The sequence below is a fragment of the Rhodamnia argentea genome, chromosome 9, assembly GCF_020921035.1.
Source record: "Rhodamnia argentea isolate NSW1041297 chromosome 9, ASM2092103v1, whole genome shotgun sequence".
In the NCBI taxonomy this organism is placed as follows: Eukaryota; Viridiplantae; Streptophyta; class Magnoliopsida; order Myrtales; family Myrtaceae; genus Rhodamnia; species Rhodamnia argentea.
In genome coordinates, this window is record NC_063158.1 from 24,649,972 (window position 1) to 24,664,784 (window position 14,813).

General features: G+C 39.9%; 2 protein-coding genes across 2 annotated transcripts; both read right to left on the reverse strand.

The window, feature by feature from the left end:
- Nucleotides 1–201: 201 nt before the first annotated feature.
- On the reverse strand, nucleotides 202–10,436 carry LOC115742932. The gene is made up of 3 exons (XM_030677480.2): nucleotides 9,545–10,436; nucleotides 7,686–9,153; nucleotides 202–498 (listed from the first exon to the last, which is right to left on the reverse strand). Exons 1-2 carry the CDS (start codon nucleotides 10,373–10,375, stop codon nucleotides 7,705–7,707), a joined length of 2,280 nt encoding a protein of 759 aa, XP_030533340.1. The 5' UTR covers nucleotides 10,376–10,436; the 3' UTR covers nucleotides 202–498; nucleotides 7,686–7,704.
- On the reverse strand, nucleotides 518–2,380 carry LOC115742934. Its single transcript, XM_030677484.2, has 2 exons — nucleotides 2,347–2,380; nucleotides 518–1,965 (listed from the first exon to the last, which is right to left on the reverse strand). Exon 2 carries the CDS (start codon nucleotides 1,424–1,426, stop codon nucleotides 518–520), a length of 909 nt encoding a protein of 302 aa, XP_030533344.2. The 5' UTR covers nucleotides 1,427–1,965; nucleotides 2,347–2,380.
- Nucleotides 10,437–14,813: the final 4,377 nt, after the last annotated feature.

Below are 14,813 nucleotides of genomic sequence, written 5' to 3' on the forward strand. Positions count from 1 at the left end.
GATTAAAGCGGTGTATGATATAAACTATTGTGCATGTTGTAATTAAATTATCATTGCACACACTCATGCATAACCCGCCACTGGATCTGGGTGGCACAACTTAGGATGATACTAAGAAGGGGTTATCTAGCAAAATCTACCAAGCTATGAAAGTCCGCGCAACACCAACTCCAACCACGTAACTTGAGTCGCACTTCTTTATGTCCCGAGAAATCTCAAACACCCATCAAGTATTATTCGAGGGAAACACACCGGCAGATAGTACTTAAAGTATCAAACACAATCCAAAAACAGCAAGCCAACGCACTAACAGAAGCAAAACACACCAAAGCCTTTAAAAACAACAGAATGGAAATGAAGTTCCTTTTTATGACTTAGGATTGGGGGGTGCTGAGGTTGATGCTGGGTTGGTTCTCAACACATCGCACGCGAGATCCACATGAATCATCCATAAGCAACCATTTATTATCGCAATCACCGGTCACTTGCAACGGATGCTATGATCCATAGGAGCAATTCACAAGCTGTTGCTTCTCGCCAGAGCATGTCGCGGCCTTGAAGGAGCAGCTCTCTCGATCCCTGCGTGAGTGAGCAAAGCCCACAAGTGAGTCACAAACTCGCCTCCTTTAGTCAAATGCTCCGCATGCGCTCTCGCATCGTCTGAAGGCGCGACATACAACACCATTTCCACCCAAAACTCGGCCAGAATCCTCCAGATCACGTCCTTGCGTCTTATATCATTTGCGATCTGCTTCCCGAGCCGAGCACCCCGGTTGGTAACAGTTTCTCCACTTGCAGAAAGGCCACTGCGGTTCTCCTCCATCTTCTCAACCCAGTCCTCCATTTTCTCGCATTTTTTAAAGAAGTCCCTGGCTTCGATGACCGCCTGATCGAACACGTACTCGGCAGCATAAGGGTGATCCGGCAGTAGCCGTGGAGCAAAAGCGACCAAGTAAGCCAGATACTTGGATAAGCTAGTTGCCACGAGGAAACTCCTCCTCGTTGCTGGCGAGTCTGATCTTCCTAGCGGCAGTTGGTACTCACAGAAGCTAGTGGCGATGTGCCACACCATTATGACCTGAGTCTGTGTCTCAAGCCGGCACGCCCACAGCAGCTTCTGGGACTCATTGTCCATTCTCAGTGAGGCCTGTCCATTCTCCAATTTAGTACCGTAATTCGACTTCAGAGCATGAAACATCGCTTGCTTCACTTCTTCAGGCAATTGGATCGGCGTGCTCTGTCTCTGGCCGTCCCTAGTTTGATCAATATAGGTCGCCATAAACGCGTTGTTCAATAACCTGGAAGGGTTATACAAGTATGACTCGAGGAATGAGTGCTGACGAAGCTTTCGCTCCCAGGGCTTCAGCAACCGGACTTCACATACCAGTCTGATCATCCGCTCAATCCACATGTTCTCTCTTGCCATGACTTATTCTGCACATACTGGCAGATCCATATCACCTTAGCCCATACCGAGAAACCCATGAAGAAGAACTGCATGAGCTCTGCGACGACGAGCAAGATTATCATCACGCAGGTCACGAGTACGTCGACACTCAACCCATTTGGCAGTGTGGCCAATAGACAGTTATTATCAGGTCTCTTGTGATGCTTCAAGAGTGATGTTGTAGCCCAGATGCTGATAATAACAGTCACAAACTCCAAAAATTTGTTTTTCAAGCTGCCAGGCTGGAATATGACACCGTACTTGGTGTAGAAGAAATCGAAAAGGAAGGTGAGCTCGACCTCGACGACTCGAAACGCTCGCTTGTAACCATCATCTGGCGAGAGCAATCCATGGCGAATCAAGTTCCATGTCTTCTCGTGAGCCTCTTGTGGCAATGAGTAGCCAGCATATCTCAAACGGAGGAGCTTGAAGAGTGCAAAAGAGAGGCATATGTCTTTGAGCTTGTTGTGGGGGTCTCCTCCTCTTGAACTTAAGAGCCTCCCTTCACACTTCCACACCTGAGGGAAAGAGTTGAGCTTGTATGTATATAAGTATATGGCGAAGTTAAAACTGTTTAAATACGTGGTTACAATATGTCTTATTGTGTCCGCTCCTCCTCCACCTGATAGTTTAAACCTTTTATCGAAGCATGGGTCAATGGTTCAAATCCCGCCGCTTCCTTCTTAAATTTATTACTCGTGATGAGTTTACTGCAACTGGCTCACACAAAAATAGGAGCCCGAGTCCAATTCACAAATAACTGAGTCGGGTCGTACATGTGTAAGAGGTGTCCTTCTATCTAATAACTTAAATTTTTGCATTGGACTTAGGACATGCCACATGAAATCAAATCACCTAAGTATAGAGAAATAAAAGTAATCAGAAGATTGTAGGTATACCTTTTCAATGGTGATCAATCTGTCTTCATCAAATGTCATCCGGTAGTTCGGTGCCGGCGTGGCCTCCTCCTTCCCAAGACACGAGTTGATAAATGCCTGAACACAACCAATGTTACTCACGGCTGCCTCCTCTTCACCCCTCACCAAATAAGTATACCCTCTCATGCGAATCGGATCAACTTCACCACGTGAAACGCCACCACTTTCGTGCTCCGCCCTCATATAATCAGCAACCACTTTTGTATCCCTCTCCAAAGAATGCCGGCTTGCCGCCATCATGGCCAGAGCCCTCTCGTCATACTTCAAGACCAAGACGGTGAAGAGGCACTCGGTCGCGGTGACAACCGGTTTGGACTTGTCGTCAAGGTACAAGTCTAACAACAAGAACAACCAAATCCATTTGATCATGATCTGCCAATTGTGGCTCTTCCACTGCTCGTTGTCCTCGAGACTGTATGCGGAGATAGAGTCGGCGCTCCCGAAGGCGATCATCAGGAACATAGCTCAAATGGGGAATAATGAGTTGTGCGATGGAGCGTTGTGCATGAGGCCTAGCGTGTATGTTAGCACATAGGTCGAAAGAGTGTAGGCCGTGAAGACGACAAGCCGGAACTTGTCGTTGTTGCAGCGACGTCGCCAAGAGCCAAAGGTGACGAGGAAAAGGAGCAAGAAGGCGGTGAAAATGACTAGGAGCTCGATCTGCAAGAGCATCCCCATGGGAGTTCGCAGGGACTTTATGTTGCCCATCGAGACATTGCAGTTTGCCGTCGTCACCATTGCCGTCGCCGCCTTTTGGTTCGTTTCCATCAAATTCCTCATGTTTGGTAGTGATTAGTTCGCCTGTTTGATTCAGCTTATAATTGGAGAAAGAAACGATAGAATTTCTGAGAGAGAGAGAGAGAGAGAGAGAGAGAGAGAGAGAGTTTGGGTACTAAATCTTAGTTCTTATAGAGCAGGACAGTTTTACTTTGGGAGCTCATTGCGAATCGCACAGTTTTCTAAAATGTTGTTGACTTAACTTCTGGATTCAATTTACTGAGGGGAGAATGTTACAATTAGCTAGTCTATGAGGATTTAAAGTGCTTCAATAGAAACAAAAGAATAATAATATGGGCGATCCTGGTACTTTTCCGTAATAATATGTTGACAAACTTGGATTTGGACTCTCTTGGCGATCTCCTCAAACGAAGGTATCAAGCTTTAGCTGCACGCATTATATAAATGATATCAGAGCCAATGGTCGATAGGTGGACTCCTATGTTATTGGTGAAGAAAAATATATGAAATAAATAGATACACGCGTGAGTTATGTGAGAGAAATCTCATGTCGAAGAGCTTATGTGATATGAAGCAGATAAAGATAAAGATAATGTTTTTTTTTTTTTTTTTGGTCGGAAAGATAAAGATAATGTTCGTTAAACAATAATTTAAGATGTTTACTCTACATCTACGTTAAGCATGAATCCCACACAGAGAAACGTGTATAACGGAGAACGTGAGGGAGTGCGGGAACCTTTTTGCCCTGCCAAGGGAAGAATTTTCCTTTCCATTTGCTTACTTGTCCTCCGTAGAGATCAAGAAAGTAAAAAAACAGAGAAAGTACATGAAATAATATCCTAAGTTGGCCAGCTACGCTAAGATTATACTCCTTATATTATTCTAACATTGATATGAACGTCAAATAATATTCACATCAATCAAATCTGTGCCGAAGTTCACAAGAAGTTATATTTACCCTCCCATTAAAAGAATAAATGTGATGTAAGATTGCAATATTTATTGAATGATGATATCAGTACATGAAATATCCCAGCGCGCCAAATAATATGAATCGGTAAGAAATATGAAAGCATGAAAATAGCTTTCATCGATTTATGGAAAAATACCAAAAAGTCCTATGCCTATTGCAAGTGTGCAAATTTAGTCCTAGACCCTTTTTTTGTGTCAATTTAGTCCTAAACCTTTTGTATTTGCCCAAATTCAGTCCCTTTGAATGGTCGGCGCTAACATGGTATTGCCGGCACTAACCTGGCAAAATTTTAATAATATTTCAATGTTTTAATGTTTCTTTTGTTTTCTTTCTCATTTTTCCCCTTCCCCCTATGGTCCGCAAAGGCCGCAAAGCCCTCACTAGCGGCCGACTAGGTCTTCACAGCCCTTTCCCTATATCCCGGCCTCACCCAGCTTGGGCAAGGCCATTGCGGCCACGGACTTGACCAAATCGGGGCAAGCCCGGCCCCGCCGGGGCCACGGAAAATGCTGGCATGGCCTCACCCGTCGCGAGTGAGGCCACGTTCAACGCAATCGGCGATGCCCTAGCGAAGATGGTCTTGCCCGGTGGTCGGTGAGCTCTGGTGACCCTCGCCGGCCATAGCGGGGAAGGGGAAAAATGAAAAAGAAATAAAAATATTATCAAAATTTGGCACAAATACAAAATGTTTAGGACCAAATTAGCAACAAAAAAAATCATAATTGAATTGGCACAATTATAATAGATTTAGAAATTTTTTAATAAATTTTCCCTTGCAATCTTCATTTCGTGTCATCATTTTGAGTGTTGAAAATGCTAGCAAGTTAATTTGTCTAGAATCTTCTTCAGAGAAAAATTGTTTCTCCTCCTATCTATTTATAGAGAATTAGAATTGATCTTCTTCAAGATCATATTGATTTCCTCTAATGCTCCAGTTATTTCACGGATAACATATCTCTAAGGAAAATGAGTTGATAGAAAATATTTTCCTTCCAAAATTTAAATTCAAGAAAATGATTTCCTTTTTAAAAAATCGAAAATCATTTTTCAAAATCTGAGTATGTATTGGCGCTTGGACACGGGAATCCCAACTTGTTCCCCGAGCCCTTGGCAGCAGTGGGGTTAGGTCCTCAGCACTAGGGCCCGAGATCCCGGCAACCCGGCCAAGGTCCATTTGGGCTGTGCTCGAGACTCCAACCACCAGACCTGGGACTATCGAGGTCAGGCCCAGATCCTCGACGCCCGTATCCGAGTCCATCAAAGCAGGCCTCGGATCCCGGCGCCGGCCACACTTGAGTCGTGGACTTCCAACCCGGGACTCTCATACAGGCAAAATCGCATTATAATGAAAGCTGAGGGACTAAATATCAGGTTATAAGAACTAAAAATGCAAATGACGAAACTGTCGGGATCCAATTGGTCCTCCAAACGAAGGCACGGTAAGATTGTGCACACATTGAGACGCTCGATTCGCCAAGAAGCAAGAGCCATACTTGCAAAACACTCAGCTGGGAAAAGGACACAGCAGAATGGAGGGGAAAAAAAAGAGAAAAAAAAGTATGATAAAAAAATAAAAAGGAGGTAGAAGACACGTCACAAAGGAAGGGCATATTAATTATTAAACGAATTTTATTTGCCAAGACAAGAACATTTCATGTCAATTCGCTTTCACTTTAGTTTGTGTGTTGTCTTTAGGAACTTGTATGCTGTTAATTTGATAAATTTTGGTCACTACTTTTTGTATTAGGAACTTGTTGTCTTTAGGAACTTTTTATATTAAACTTTAGTCCAATGTGCAATGTTATTCCTGAACTTTTGATGTGTTCAATGTGGTCTATAAACGTTTGGCACATGTTAAATCTAGTCATTGAATTATATATAAAAAAAAAAATTAAACATTGTCTCCCGAACTTGAATTAATGAAAGGACAACATTAAAGATTTTTATATAGCCCAAAGACTAAATCGAACATATATCAAAAGTTCAAAAACCACATTTAACAAATTAAAACCGAGGGACGACATTGCACATTGAATTAAAGTTTAATGACAGCCTATTCAAAATTTGGAGACTACATTGCACATTGGATCAAAATTCTAGAAACCATTTAAAGTGTCATTTCCTATATTTAAAAGCCCAAACTATCACGTGGAAGGCGACTTCATGCATATTAGGCTAACAGAAAACCTGTAAATAAGTGACGAGGGATATTTTAACACCCCCATATCGCGTGGAAATCAGATTAAAAAACGGCACATGAGGTTAATGAAATAGGGGACATGATTAACGAAGTACAAACGAAACATGAATTTTTAAATCTGGCCTCCAAAATTAATCTTAACTTATGGCCTCTCATAAATCCCATGATGGTTTAGAGTTCTTTTTTATATCGAATTCCTTCTTGCATTGGGATTTCCTTCGGTCTATGTTTTGAATCTATATCTTTGAACTTTTGCCGTACGCAAAAAAGTCAGATTTGACCAATGTTTCTGTACTCGGACTGGTCGAAGAACTGGCTTAGCCTCCGGGTTTTGGGTCAGCCAACTCAACCGATTCGACCGCCAAGTCAATAAATTGAACGTTTAACAAATGAAACGTGTGACATGTTTCAAAAGGCTTAGTCATTCGGTTAGATAGGCATGACGACTACTTAGCTGATTGAATCAATATCTCTTCTACCTTTTAGAAATGCATGGTGAATCAAATTCCGCAGATTTGAGTCATTAAATTTATGTCGCGAAATGGTGAAATCAAATAGTTTTTGGATCCAAATTGCCTAGTTTGTACATGCATTGCCTCCTTAAGTACGTGCTCTGATTGACAAGTTTTCAGTCGATCATTCACTACTCCTCAGCTTCTGAATCCTTTCGGCCAAATCCTTGTGCCAGCCAAATAAGCTTCAGTTGGAAAATTCACCCAGATGCAACATCAACTGCGTGATTATGTACCAAATGAGCAATCTAGCGCACAAGCTTTGAAGAAAGTAAGACAGTTGCTGTCTCGGATGCTACCCTTGTGTCCCAGGAGGCACTTCTTTCTTGCAAGGCGGATCGATCCAATTTGACTCGACATGATCCTTAGAGATGAATGACTCTGTTCTTTCCTTCTGCAAACGATCTGGTCAGTGCTACAACGACTCTACATACTCGTCCATGACCCTTTAATCGCAGAAAGCAAGCCATACCAAATCAAGTGGCCAACGAATCAGTTTAAACAGAGTCCATCCACATTGAATGGAATTACCGTTTAACCATACTTATTATCGTTCTTACTCACTGCAAGAATGCAATAAATAATGGAAAATTATGCTATATAATCTTGTTTTCAAGAACCATCATAAGCAAGGAAGTTCCTTTGGAATAAATTCTGGGTGAATCCATCCCTGGATATATTACAGAAAAACTAAGATGTCTCTGAGGAATACATATGATGGAGCTGTTTCAGCAGCAGTAGGATTACATTAAATTCATAGTGAGAGCTGCAAGTGATGCAACCACATACGCTGCGCAGTCAACTTGCGCGAGATCCGCATGGATCATACATAAGCAACGATTTAATATCGCAATCACCGGTCACTTGCAATGGATGTTATCGTACCCTGGACTAATTCATAAGCTGTTGCTTCTCGCCAGAGCATGACGCGGCTTTGTAGGAGGAGCTCTCTCGATCCCCGCGTGAGAGAGCAAAGCCCACAAGTGAGTCACAAACTCGCCTCCTCTAGTCAAATGCTCCGCATGCGCTCTCGCATTGTCTGAAGGCGCCACATACAACACCATTTCCACCCAAAAGTCGGCCAGAATCCTCCAAGTCGTGTCCTTGAGGTATATATCATTCGCGAGCTGCTTCCCGAGCCGAACACCCCGGTTGATAACAGTTTCTCCGCGTGCAGAAAGGCCACTGCTGTTCTCCTCCATCTTCTTAATCCGGTCCTCCATTCTCTTGCACTTCTGAAAGAAGGCCCTGGCTTCGATGACCGCCTGATCGAACACGTACTCGGCAGCATAAGGGTGATCCGGCAGTAGCCGTGGAGCAAAAGCGACCAAGTAAGCCAGATACTTGGATAAGCTAGTTGCCGCGAGGAAACTCCTCCTCGTTGCTGGCGAGTCTGATCTTCCTAGCGACAGTTGGTGCTCGCAGAAGCTGGTGGCGATGTGCCACACCATTATGACCTGAGTCTGCGTCTCAAGCCGGCACGCCCACAGCAGCTTCTGGAACTCATTGTTCACTCTCAGTGAGGCCTGTCCATTCTCCAATTTAGTACCGTAATTCGACTTCGGAGCATGAAACACCGCTTGCTTCACTTCTTCAGGCAATTGGATCGGCGTGCTCTGTCTCTGGCCGTCCCTAGTTTGATCAATATAGGTCGCCATAAATGCGTTGTTCAATAACCAGGAGGGGTTATACAAGTATGACTCAAGGAATGAGTGCTGACGAAGCTTTCGCTCCCATGGCTTCAGCAACCGGACTCCACATACCAGTCTGATCATCCGCTCAATCCACATGTTCTCTTGCCATGACTTATTCTGCACATACTGGCAGATCCATATCACCTTAGCCCATTCTGAGAAACCCATGAAGAAGTACTGCACGAGCTCCACAACGATGAACAAGATTATCGTCACGCTGGTCACGAGTACATCGACACTCAACCCATTTGGCAGTGTGGCCAGTTGACGGTCATTATAAGGTCTCTTGTGATGCTTCAAGAGTGATGTCGTAGCCCAGATGCCGATAACAACAGTCGCAAACTCCAACAATTTGTTATACAACATGCCGGGCTGGAATATGACACCGTACTTGGTGTAGAAGAAATCGAAAAAGAAGGTGAGCTCGACCTCGACGACTTGAAACGCTCGCTTGTAACCATCATCTTGCGAGAGCAATCCATGGCGAATCAAGTTCCATGTCTTCTCGTGAGCCTCTTGGGGCAATGAGTAGCCAGCATATGTCAAACGCAGGTGTTTGAAGAGTGCAAAAGAGAGGCATATGTCTTTGAGCTTGTTGTGGGGGTCTCCTCCTCCCGAGCTTCTTAAGAGCCTCCCTTCACATTCCCACACCTGAGTGAAGATTTGAGCTTTTATATATGGATATGTCCAAGTTAAAATTGTTTAAGTACGTGGTTGTAATGGGGGAAAAAAAAAAGAGGGGGTCTCAAATCTATTACAATTGTGCTAATTCAATCTAAACCTTTGTATTTACACTAATTGAGTCATTCTGATCAATTTTGACCGAAAAACACCGACGCAGCGCCTAGCACATGGTCCATTAGAGTGTGTCATATTATGTTGAGTCTTCCTCCACCTAATGATCGAGACATATTGGTTAGACACATTAACAACTTATGAGAGTGCAGGTCAAGAGTTCGGATCCCAGCACTTCCTTCTTAAACTTATTACTCGTGATGAATTTACAATAATAGGTTCAAGCAAAAAATGATTATAGATAGACCTTCTCAACGGTGATCAAGTCGTCTTTGTCGAGTGTCATCCGGTTGTCCAACGCCGGCGTGGCCTCCTCCGTCCCTAGACGCCTCTTGATAAATCGCTTAGCAAGAACAAAGAAACTCACCCGTCTTGGTCTCTCCTCTTCACCCCTAACCAAGAACGTATATCCTGTCATGCAAACCGGATCAACTTCACCACGTGAAACGCCCCCGCTTTCGTCCTCCACGCTCATGTAATCAGCAACCACTTTGGTGTTCCTCTCCAAAGAATGCTGGCTCGCCGCCATCATGGCCTGAGCCCTCTCGTTGGACTTCAAGGCCAAGACGAAGAAGAGAGAATCGGTCACGGCGACCACCGAGCTGGACCTGTGGCGGAAGTACAACTCTACCAACAGGGCCACCCAAATCCATTTGATGATGATCTGCCAATTGTAGCTCTTCCACTGCTCGTTGTCCTCGAGGCTGTATGCGGAGATAGAGTCGGCGCTCCCGAATGCGATCATCAGGAACATCGCCCAGATGGGGTATAATTCGTTGAGCCGCGGAGCGTCGTGCATGAGGCCTAGTGCGTAGGTGAGCACGTAGGTCGAGAGAGTGTAGGCCGTGAAGACGACAAGCCGGAATTTGTCGTTGTTGCAGCGACGTCGCCACGAGCCGAAGATGACGAGGAAGAGGAGCAAGAAGGCGGTGAAAATGACTAGGAGCTCGATCTGCAACAGCATCCCCATGGGAGTTTCCAGGGACTTCATGTTGCCCATCGCGACATTGCAGTCTGTGGTCGGCGCCAGCGCCGTTGCGGTCGCCGTCTTTTGTTTCGTTTCCCTCAAATCCCTCATTTTTGGCTAATTCAGCTTCTAATTGGAGAAAGAAATGATAGAATTTGAGAGAGAGAGAGAGAGAGTGTGTGTGTGTTTTTGGGGACTTGACCTTAGTTCTTATAGAGCAGTACGGTTCACTTTGGGAGCTCATTGCGAATAGCGTAGTTTCCTAAAATGCTATTGACTTACGGCGCGCATGGCAATACTTCTTTACTAAAAATCAACTTCATGTCATAAATTGATTTTTCTACTTGTGAAGAAAAGAAAATTTTTTCACTTCTTCGAGCGGCTCCAAAATTATTTTTGGAGTAAAAAAATGTTTCAAAAGTAGAAAAATGAAGTTGCGTAACCAGATAAATTTCTATTACAGAAGTTGCTTTATCAAACAGATTTCTGCTCCGGAAGCACTTCTAGAGTAAAAATTCCACTCCAGAAATGTCGTCATGCATGCCCTTAACTTGTACATTCAATTTACTGAGTTGAGAATGTCACAATTAGCTGGTCTACAAGGATTTAAAGTGCCTCCATAAAAACAAAAGAACAATTTTAATATGGGTGATCTGGGCACTTTTCTATGATAACATGATGATAGGCTTGGACTTGAGCTTTCTACGAGCGATTTTTTCGTGCAAAGATATCGGGCTTAAGCTGGGCGCTCCTAATAAATAATATCATAACCGATGGACGATTGGTGGGCCCTCATGTTGATGCAGAACAATACATCATGAATTAGATTGATGTACGTTGAAGTGTGTGAGAGAAGTCTTATATTTGAAAATTAACATGATGCGGATTGGGTAATATATCTTACTTGGCGGATAATCAATGAGTGGATGCTTACTCTACATCTACGTCAAGCATGAATCCCACTATAAGAAACATGGATAACACGTTTCCGGTCAACGGACGCAGAGGAAAGCAAGGGAGTGCAATTAACTTTTTTCTCTGGCAAGAAAAGAATTTTCGTTTCCATTTGCTCATTTCTTGTCCCCAAAGATTAGAAAAAGGAAAAAGAAAAACAGAGAAAGTACATGAAATAATATCCTAAGTAGGCTAGCAATGCTAAGATTGTATTCCTTACATTATTCTAAATATTGGTGTCAACGGGAAATAATTTTCACATTAATCAAATCTGTACCAAAGTTTACGCGAACTTATATTTGAAGAGAGTATTCATAATACGAATTGGTAAGAAATATGAAAACATAAATAATATCTTTCCTCAATTTATCGACATCTTCATTTTGTGTGATAATTTGGGTGTTGAAAATGATGGCAAGTTAATCTGTCTAGAATCTTCTTTAGAGAAAAATCGTTTTTGCTCCTATCTATTTATAGAGAGTCAGAATTGATTTCCTTCTAAATCGAATTGATTTCTTTTAAGGCTCCATTTGTTTCACGGATAACATTTTTCAGGAAAATTCCTCATTTCTCGGCATTTGAATCTCTTAAGAAATGAATTAATGGATAATGTTTTCCTATCAAAGCTGATTTCCTTCCTAGAAAATCAAAAATCATTTTCCAAAATATGATTAGTTATGGGCGCTAGATGCCCAAGACCAATCGAGCCCACGATCTCGGCACACCAACCTAGGTCCATCTAGGCCATGCTTGAGACTCCGGTCGCCGCATCTATGTCCATCAAAGTCAGGCCCAACAACATTGAGGCGGAGCCTGAGTCCTCAACATCTATATTTGGGTCCATCGAAGTAGGCCTCGAATCCAATGTCAATCGTGTCGGCTTTGATACCAATTTGTTGGGAGCCTAAGTTTATACCCGTCAATATATTCAGTTGGACACACATTTACTCAAAAGCTTAAGCCAATAAATTATAGACAAACTATGATATATTAATTATTTCATACTACATCAATTCTCTAATACGAGACTTCTCTAACACAATCCACACGTGCATCCTAACGGTTTCGTTGTGTCCAAATAATTTCTATGCTGATAAATTCATGAAAACGCCGGTAAACATCGCATTTTGTGAGTGACAAGAATTTGACGGTAGCTTGCTTGGCCATGTCACATGTTGGAAAAGTACCCGTATTATTTGATTCTATCCAATTACCAACAATTCCAGATATTATCAACATTTATTTTTGGCTCGTATCATCCAATTAAAATGATTAATTTTTCTTTGAAACTACCAACTTTTATTTGAGTTTTCCAATTTAGCAACTATGCGATGATCTACCGACATCTTATTGGCTCTATTATACCGACATGTTAATTAAACTTACCAATTTAGTGTTGGTATCCTATATTTGAAGATGATATGCTCGAATTCACCAAGAATGATACTTGCAAAAACACTCAACTGGGTAAGGGACGCGGCGGAAGGGAAGAAAAGAGAGGAAAAGACTGCAATAAACAAATAAAAAGGAAGTACGAGAGACAGCATAAAGGAAGGGCGGATTAAATAAATTTTCTTTGCCAAGGATGGTAGTTGCAAAAGCACTCAGCTGGGTAAAGGACACGGCAGAGTGGAGGGAAAAAGAGGAAAGGTTTATAATAAAAAAGTAAAAAGGAAGTTGAAGACGCAGCATAAAGAAAGGGTATTTAATTTAACAAGAAAAGAATACTTCCTGTCAATTCGCTTTCACTTTAGTTCCTGTTGTCTTTAAAAACTTGTAATGATGTTAATTTCATAAATTTTGACCACCTCTTTTTGTATTAGAAACGTTCTGGCTCAATAATGCAATTGCTCATGAAAAAAAAAGGGGGGAAGAATAGTATATGTGCCAAAAATTATGTACGGCACTCACTTTAGTGCCAAAAATTTCATCCAAATCACTTAAGTGCCATTTTTTTGAAAATAATTGTTTGAGTGCCAACTCTAATGTGCATTACCAGAAATTCGACGTGTTATTTTTTTAGTAATATTTAAAATTGATGTGGTTCACAGTAGATCTAGTCATCAATAAAAAAAAAAAAGGCTAAAACTAAAAAAGCTCAAACTTAATTAATTTAAAAACTAAAAAAAGCTTCAAATTCAAAAAAGGTTTAAAAAAATTGTAAAATTTACAAAAAATAAAATTTAAATAGTTTAAAAATAAAAAGTTAGATTCAACAAAGGAGAAAAGTTGAAAAAAGATAAATTTTAATATTAATTTTAATTATTTAAAAATAAAAAAGCTATAAATTCAAAAAAAGGGCTACAAATTGAAAATAAATTAAAAAAACTTAATTATATGAAAAAATTTGAAAATAATATATATAAAATAAAAATAAAAAATTTCAAAAATTATAAAAATTGAAAATATATATACACAAAATAAAGGATTCAAAATTTTATTTAAAAATTGAAAAAAAAAAAAAGCATAACCATTAAGCCAAAAAAGCTATAAAAAAAAAAAAAAACCAACTTGGGATGGATGATGAGATGGCGAGAGCTGTGCATCTGGTTGCCTGGTTCTGCATCTTTTTTTTTAGCTTTTATTGTTAAATTTTTAAGATAAGTTTTCAAGTTTTTAAATAAAAATTTTATTTTACAAATATATTTTTATAAGTTTTGCATAATTTTAGAGAGTCTCTTTTTACTTTTTTTCTTAAATTTATGTTAACTTTTCCATTTATTTTTTTTTTTTTGGTAAGGAACTTTTCCATTTATTTTATAATTCTTAATTTAAATTTTTTTAGTAAATTTTGCTTTTTTTACATATAATCTTATCTTTTTCAATTTTTTAATTCTGTTCATGTTTTTTTTTAAAAATTTGTTAAATGTTTAAGCTAGTTTTTCAATTTATTTTTTTAAAAAATTAATTTTATTTTATTTTCAATTATTTTAAATTTAGGCAGATTTTTTTTTATTATCTTTTTTAAGCTAATTTTTCAGCTTATTTTAAATAAAATTGTACTTTATAATTTTTATATATTTTATATTTTTATTTATATTTTAAGCTATTTTTTCCATTTATTTTTTTAAAAAATTATTTTATTTTATTTTTAATTATTTTTAATTTAGGCTGGTTGTTTTTATCTTTTCAAGCTAATTTTCAGCTTATTTTAAATGAAATTGTACTTTAGATTTTTTTAATATTTTTAGATATATTTTTTAATTTTTTTAAGTTTAGCAATTTTTTGGGTTTTCTTGTGAAATTGTTAAGCTATTTTTAATTTATTTTTAGATAAAATTTGTTGATTTTTAATTTTTTGAAATTTAGAATTCTATGTGGACTTAATTTTTAAAAAAAATAATACTGGTTATTATTAAAATTTTAATTCAAAACTCCACATGTTAATATTGGTCAAATTTTTTCAGCGAAGACACTAAATTGGTCGTTTTGTCTCCAATTTGGCACTTAAATGATCCACCAATAAATTTTGGTACCAAAGTGAGTCCGATGACATTAAAATGTCAAACACTTAATCTTAGTGTTTGTGATTTTATTTATCTCGACAAACCTATTATGACATTAATTGAAGAGAAGTATACAATCAAGATTAAGT